We start from the raw sequence: 8,003 nt of genomic DNA, 5'->3' as shown, positions 1-8,003 counted from the left end.
TTTTTTGTTTTAATTTTTTTGTTTTAATTTCATCCCAAAATGTCAGTGGTTGTTGGAAAAATTTGAAAAACCCTTAATCAAAATGTTACAAATACATGTAGATCGTAGCAGACATACTGTGAGATGCAATTCAGTTAAATTCAGTTTATTTCAACGTCAGTTAACAGGAAGTCACCTCAGGTCACTACAAAAACATTGATACGTTTATAAAAAGTCAAATATTAACAGTTCTCTGAGGAGTTAAGCAGATTGTGTTTCTCAGTTTCTCATCCTGAGCAGCACGCTGGTGACAGTGGGAAGGAAAACCCCTCTTTTAACCAGAACCAGGCTCAGGATGTGCTGAAATCTGCCACAGCTGGGTCAGAGACACAAACAGAACGGATAGTCCGGGTCCAGTTTCTGAGGTCCAGATGTGGTTTCTTCAGGAATAAAGAGAAAAACACATTAATGAGAGAAATAAAAACAAACATGAAGAGTAGAGCGACTAAAACCTGCAGAAAACTGTGACAAACTTTAACTCATCTGTAAATTTAATGTCTAAATTAGTAAAAGTAGAAGAAAGGAAGTTGAATYAGGGACAGATGGTGATGATTCTCTTCTGCACCTCCAACCTCAAATCTATAAATTCTCAGCTTCTCAGTGTTAAACTCATAAAAAAAACAGACTCGTGACCCCAACTGTCAATTGTTGGAACATAAATCAGGGATGTTGACGTATCCAACAGCTGATCACTGTGACCAGATTGCGCTGTAACCTCGTTAATTATCACGAGAAACCCTGCTGACYTCAACATGGATAAACCGCCCGGATTTTTTCCAGTGACCCCTAAATAATTACATGAAGAACGTTATTATATCTGCCTTTGTTACAGGTTTTACTACGTTCTGAAATGTTGAAGTATGTTTTTTTCCTTTACGGTGAAAATGATCTAGGTGTTACTCGTCTTCATCACGTGACACTGTGATTGGTTGAGAGGCTTCGTTTACGAAACAAATATGATTTTTAAGTGATTTTCATTTCCTGGATTTCCAAGACACATCAAAGCCTTTTATGTTTTACCTTTTCTGCTACTTTTACTGGATGTTTTTTTAATGTGTTTTTGTTTTTAAGAGACAAGATGCTTCTGGGGGGAAAAAAAAAACAGAAAATTTCACAGCAATATGTTGAACATGAAGAAAGTTATGAGCAAAAATAGAAAAAAAAAAACGAGGAAATGATCCCAAAGGTTCGATTGGTTCAGCTTTGAATTACAGCAGAAATCATGACTTGATTAGTTGAACAAAAACATAAATAACTTCCTGAATACTTGAGATTATCACAAGGTTTTAGTATTTAAATGTTTGAATGTTCTTTTTTAAATCAGTCAGATTTGTCAAACTTTATCCACATCCTGCATAAATCACTAAGTCTTGGAGTTTCATAATGAGGTGTCTAAAATAAATAAAGCAAATGTTTACTTTAGTTGCAGCTAAAGAGAACTTTGTGTTGATTAAGTGAAGTTTTTGAACATGTCTCAGTTTGACTCTGAAGCTGCAGTTCTCTGTCCTCGTTCAGGAAGTTTTMAGGTTAGGAGCTCTAAGAATAAAACTCACAGCCTAACCTAACAGGTACTGAGCTACAGTTTGTTGTGGTTGTAGCTGGGAGTCATTTAAAACATTGGTTTCCAATGCTGGGGTCGGGACCCCTTTGCGGGTCACGAAACATCAAGTGACGGTCCCAAGATAATTTCCAGACATCAATTAAAATGCAAAAAACATTGTTAATTGAATATTTTCACCATGATTATTGCATTTTTTTCAACAATAATCATACATTAATYCAATTAGCATCATAGTTATTAGGTTTGTTTATATTGTTTCTAATGTTTAACAGAGTTAAGCAAACTTTGCATACAWAAACAAGTAATATCTGGGGTCACAAGTGTCTGCAACTGTTATTTTGTGGGTCGGAAGCGAAAAAGTTTGAAAACCACTGTTTTAAAACTGTGACTGTAACATAATTTTAAAGGTTACGATTATAACTCAATCTCAGCCTGAAACAGGGGTCCTGTTCCAGTCCTCCAGGGTTGCTATCCTTAACTCTCACTTGTTTCCCTGCTCCAGTACACCTGATTATCTGATTAAAGTACCTCTTCATGTTCTGCAGAGGCGTGTTGAAGCAGGGAAACCTGTAAAACCTGCAGGATGGCGAGCCTCAAGGACCAGGATTTGACACATTTTGGTTTAAACTCTGTCATGAAAGGCAATGGGATTKTTTATTCACTAGTTTTCAGTGAATGAATGAGGAATGATTGAGATATTTATGCGCAGAACGGGGCCTGTGTTCTGTCCAGTCCGAGGTCTGACTCTGACGCTTGATGATTTGTTTGCTGCTGAGCACAGATCTCAGACAGTGTGGTGTGATTAATAGTAGCAGAGGCCGGTTTCCTTTAGCACATCCCACACTTCCACAGATGAGCCTGGATTTATTAGTCTGTAAGGAGATGATGCATGACTGCAATTATCCAACATGACTTTCTGCTGCAGCTGAACAGAAGCATCTTTCTGTTTTTCATATTTAACATAAAGAATAATCAGATTTGATGCTTGTGGACAATTAAACCTGTTAAGTGGAGTTGTGTTTTTCTCCTCTTCCTCACAGAGTCCCGCTCCTCGCCTCGCTGACCCATGAAAGAAGCCATGCCYGTCCTCACAGCAGGAGCAGGTAGGACGGCTCGTCAGGGCTGGAACCTCGCTGCGCTCCATCTGTTCCTGTTAATAAACACCCCCCCTCCCCCCGCAGGGCTTCATGAAACACTGGCCCTGCTGACCTCCCAGCTGCGGCCCGACGCCAACCACAAGGAGGACATGGTCTTCCTCAAAGACGTCTTCAGTGAGAGGAGTCTGGCGTACCTCATGAAGGTGARGAGTCTGCTCATGAACCAAACCAAACGCCTTCTGTTCGTTTTGATAAACACCGTTTTGTTGCAGATCCACGAGAAGCTGCGGCAGTACGAGAGACAGAGTCCAGCGCCGATCCTCCACAGCGCCTCCTCTCTGGCTGAAGATGTGAGTTCCTTCTTCTGAACGCAGCTCGTCTCCGTCGGTCGGCTCTGACCGAGAAGCAAACAGATATCAAATGTGAATTTTAATGTTCTCAAAGTGCCGACTCATCCTGATGCTCATCTAATAAAAGTCCACTTCCTGCCTCGCTCCTGCTCACATCAGTGGGAGGAAACTGCTGACCTCAGCTGCTTTATCACTTATCTTTGCTGGTGTGCATGGACAGGAAGCTGCGATGTGGTTTACCTGTGAGCAGGAGGTTTTTAAAGCTCAGTTTGTGTTTGTTGGGATGTTTTCAGGTGGCGGAGGAGCTGCAGGGAGGACCCATGAGCACCGAGGAGAAGGAGCTGCTGCACCTGCTGACGTCACCGCACCTCAGAGTGAACAGACATTTAATAGCTGCATCACTTTTCTGTGTTTTTAAAGATTTCACAGACGGTTTATGTCTGTCCTCTGCCGTCAGGCCGTGCTGTCGGTGCACGACACCGTGGCCCAGAAGAACTTCGATCCGGTGCTGCCGCCGCTGCCGGACGACTTCGAAGACGAGCTGGACGAGGAGTCGGTGAAGATCGTCAGGCTGGTGAAGAACAAAGAGCCTCTGGTGAGCCCGAAGGCTTCAGGAGACTAAAAGAGGAGCGGAGAAGTGTCCTGCTAACATCTCCTTGTCTCCATCTGTCAGGGAGCCACCATCAGGAGGGATGAAGCCACCGGCGTGGTGATCGTAGCTCGGATAATGAGAGGAGGAGCAGCTGATCGAAGCGGTACCTTTTATTCTGTCTTGTTTGTTTCTTGTTTTTTTTTAACCCTTTAAGGGCTAATGCAACAAAAATGGCGGCATTCTGAGCGCTCATTTCAACTGGGTTGGACAGCACAGACTTCAGACTCTATAAAAAGTGTTTTTTTTTTTATTGTTTTTGTTTTTTATTTACTTCCAAATCAAACCAGATTCATGATACAACACTTTCACCATAATTCTGGGAGCATTTTTTATGCATTTGCTGCGCATTCAGTGAGCGATTTGTGACCAGGAAGTGCTTGAATGCAACATGACACCCATGTTTCTGATAGTTTGTACGCTTGTGGAGAGCGTGAGAGTGTGTTTTGGAGACACGGGAGCGTAGTCAACATTTTGGTTGTGCTGAAAATAATGATACCAAACCAGGCAAAGTAAATAGTTTTTAAGATGAAAATGGCCATTTAGACCCCAGACCTTAGAGGGTTAAAGCACAATTTTGAGACGAGGACTGCAAGTTGAAAGAAAAAATTTTTTTTTTCCTTTTAACAAACTCAGATTACCTCAGTTCTTTATATAACAAATGTTAAAAACCACAGCGATAAGATAAACAGCTGGTTGTTTTTGGATGTTTTGTGGTTTTTGCAGCATTCTGTCGGGAATTAGAGCCAGAGTTTTGTGCTCAGAGGTCAGAAATCCAAGCCTTATTGATTCATGTTTATCTTGCTTAGTTTGTCAAAATCCCATAAAGTCCATTTTCTCTCTTCTCCTTAAACCTCCTCAGATTTCCAGTCTGCAGAAGGTCTTACAGAATAAAAAGGGAGAAAAACTGTGAAATTTTGTAAATAAAACAGGCTTCATAAAGTTCCTTTAGTCAGTCAGCAAACTTTGATGGGGTTAAAGTTTGCAGAAAATATTATTTTAATTTATAAACATGCTTATTTAGACACAGAACAGTGGTTAGACTGACCTCAGCAGGAAAATAAATAACCTTAGTTTAGCTCTGAACCAGRATTGTAACATGATGAGGCCTCGACAGGCTCTTAATCTTTACACATCTTTTTAAAAAAATAATTTATTTATTTAGTTTTTTTTGTCGTATTGTTTTTAAAAGAAATGTTTATAACTGTAARCTTTAAAAAAAGACAGTCTAGTTTCTGAGTGGCAGAGAAGCTGCAGCAGGAGAAACGAGACGGAGGCTGAGGGGAAAAAAGCAACGCTGCGAGTCAGGATCCGTTACGTGACGCGCACTCAAAAGATCCACTAATGGGTGTTGCCATGGCAACATCGGCCACATGCAAACGTTATTTGACATCAAAAAAACTCCCATGCCTGTCAAACAAGCCAATTAGGGTCCATAACCATACATCTTTAATGTTCTCAAGAATTCTTGCTGCGTCAGGTCATAAAGAGCTGCTGGCCTCGGGGTGTGTGTGTGTGTGTGTGTGTGTGTGTGTGTGNGTGTGTGTGTGTGTGTGTGTGTGTGTGTGTGTGTGTGTGTGTGTGTGTGTGTGTGTGTGTGTGTGTGTTTGAAAGAGAGTATAATTTCGGGGAAAGTCGTATCGATCTCAGCCTTCGGTTTCATTTTCATGGCTGTGGATCTTGAAAGGTTCTCTGGTTCTGGGTCTCTGGGATCCAGCAGAACCCTGAGTCTGGTCTCTGGTGTCTCTGCCACAGGTTTGGTCCACGTAGGTGACGAACTCAGGGAGGTCAATGGAGTCTCTGTGATCCAGAAGAGGCCGGATGAGATCAGCCAGCTGTTGGTAAGATGGACTCATTTAAATATTCTGATCCGATCCACATGGGTTAAAGTTCTGTCGCCACAATGAGGTTGTTTTCTGTTGCGGTCTTGTTAAAACTGTCCAGTCTAATGATCCGGGTTTAAACTGACACTGCTTTAACAAATCAAACAAACCCCAAAGCCATAGTTTTATCCAATCAGAACAGAGCAGGGGAGACAGCTCCTGTCCTCAGTGAGCAGACCACTCCTCCCTGAGCTGCCCAGGACTTCAGTAGATAAAACCCAACGTTGTGTTAAATGTTTGTGTGTTTGTATCGTTGTTGTTGAACATATTCATCCAACTTTATGCCCATTTTATCGTAAATATCTACAAACTTTTATTCTTCACAATATTATAGGAACAACAAGGTTTTAATGTTCAAAACTTGTTTATTTTTAAAACCAGACTGAACCGCTCTGTGATAAACGTAATTCAATAAATTATCAAATATGAATAATAAATAATATTAGAGCTGAAACTGTCTTAATGATCTAATATTTTTGAACAAACGAGTCATTTTAAAAAAGAAATCAGTCTATCAAAATATTTCAAAAGCTCTTTTTATGCTTTAACCCATAGTCCCAATCCCAAGGCTCCATCACTCTGAAGATAATCCCAGCCATCAAGGAGGAGGACCGACTGAAGGACAGCAAGGTGATGAAGTGTGACGAGACGATCCTTTTCTTTTATTTATAAACTCAAAGTGTTAAAATAAATCTGTTTCCTGTTTTACTGCAGGTGTACATGAGAGCCTTGTTCGACTACACCCCACTGGATGACAAGGCCACGCCCTGCCAGGAGGCGGGGCTTCCCTTCAAGCGGGGGGACATCCTGCAGGTGGTGACGCAGGACGACCCCACGTGGTGGCAGGCCAAACGCGTGGGGGACAGCAACCTGCGGGCCGGGCTCGTCCCCTCCAAACAGTTCCAGGAGAGGTGAGGACGCCCCGGGGGGGTCCGGTCCACCGTCCGGTCCACCCAGATGTCGCTGATTTGTTTCATTCAGCCATTTCTAATCTTTTCAAATCCTCATTCATGTGTTTTTTACTGTCAGAGGTCAGCTGTGATTAGATGGAGCATCAGAGCAGCTGGTGGGGGTTGAGGGTGGGGGGGCGGGTGTGGAGGCAAACGTTGCTACTGTGTCATAATCCAGCAGTGAGATTATCCTGGCAGGCTGTGGGGTTCCTGCCAAACACTGCAGAGACGACTGGATTAACGAGCACAGCCTGAGGCAGAGCAGGAGTCTGTGAAGTAATACTTTGTTTACTCAAAGTGGTCGACAGTGAGACCAGCTTTGTTTGTTTGTTTGTTTGTTTGTTTGTTTGTTTGTTTGTTTGTTTGTTTGTTTGTTTGTTTGTTTGGAGACAGAACTGGAAGAGGCAGAGCTGAAGCTGTTCAGGGTCTCTTTGGGGACAGACAAGGATGGAGAGGTTGAAGGTTGAAGGACTGGGAGGTGAAGTTAGAGACCAGTCTGAGATGGTTTGGACATGTCCAGAGGAGGGACTGGGTTTATTGGTGGAAGGATGTTTGAGATGCAGGAAAAAGACAAAGAGGAGAAATATGGAGGTAGTTGGATTGAGATGGAGGAGGAGGACCAACAGATTGTTTTTCCATTTTTATTTTATACTCCACAAACGGTAAAACTGTTTGTCTTTTTATTTTTCTCAAACTGGAAGATTAACTTTTTAAGGTGGAGCTAGTTAAATGTTTTCAGGGTTCATGCAGGGTCTTAAAAAGTCTAAAACAGTCTAAAATTTGAAAATCTAAATTTTAGGCCTAAAAAAGTCTTTAAAACGCCCAGATTTTCATCCAAGGTCCTAAATTTAATTTAGTCAAATCTTAATTTTTTTGCTTTTGATCATTCCTGAGAAGTGTTGGCTGCATAAATAAACAGAGTAAAGCTCAGTAATCAGAGGTTGATGTGATCTGTCTTCATGAGGAGCTACGTTTGCTCCCAGTCTTTGTACTTGTTAAACTACAAATCCTGTGATAACTGCAGGCAAATCCCGGCACAGTTTACTTCAATGTTTTCAACCTCTTTGCTGCTACAACCCTCCACATACAGCAGCTTGTTCACCTGCCCAAAAAAACAAAGTTCAGTCACGTCCACTGCTTGTTGTTTAAACACAGAAAAGTGTGTTTTCAATGAGACTTAGCTTGAAATCAGTGATTATGGCATTCGGTTGGAAGCGGTCCACAGCAGTTATAGAGATGACCYTTTCATTAAAATAATTTAGCATTCTTGTATTAAAATTAAATATTCTTTAAAAGCTAAAATTTCAGGGACCATTTGAATGTTTCTGTTAATGCTTTGGTTTGGTCTTAAATGTCATTCCTGATGGTCTTAAAAGAGCTTTAAAAGGTCTTAGATTTAACTTACTGAAATCTGCATGAACCCTGAGTTTTAATAAATGCTTGATAACTACTTTTCCTTTCTTTAAATGCAGGC

General features: G+C 41.5%; 1 protein-coding gene across 5 annotated transcripts in view; it reads left to right on the top strand.

The window, feature by feature from the left end:
* Positions 1–8,003, top strand: part of mpp3a (MAGUK p55 scaffold protein 3a) — a gene marked incomplete at its 3' end in the record, with an annotated part of 17,291 nt that overhangs the window by 7,914 nt on the left and 1,374 nt on the right. For all 5 annotated transcript variants that reach the window (XM_014022325.1, XM_014022333.1, XM_014022319.1 and 2 more), the window contains 9 exon segments: positions 2,641–2,703; positions 2,782–2,900; positions 2,970–3,047; positions 3,341–3,421; positions 3,505–3,642; positions 3,721–3,802; positions 5,452–5,537; positions 6,135–6,209; positions 6,294–6,490. In XM_014022325.1, coding sequence (XP_013877779.1) covers positions 2,667–2,703; positions 2,782–2,900; positions 2,970–3,047; positions 3,341–3,421; positions 3,505–3,642; positions 3,721–3,802; positions 5,452–5,537; positions 6,135–6,209; positions 6,294–6,490 — 893 coding nt within the window.

Source organism: Austrofundulus limnaeus, unplaced genomic scaffold, assembly GCF_001266775.1.
Source record: "Austrofundulus limnaeus strain Quisiro unplaced genomic scaffold, Austrofundulus_limnaeus-1.0 Scaffold4, whole genome shotgun sequence".
Taxonomy (NCBI): Eukaryota; Metazoa; Chordata; class Actinopteri; order Cyprinodontiformes; family Rivulidae; genus Austrofundulus; species Austrofundulus limnaeus.
The sequence above is the reverse complement of the archived record's forward strand: the minus strand, read 5'-3'. Positions and strand labels throughout refer to the sequence as shown.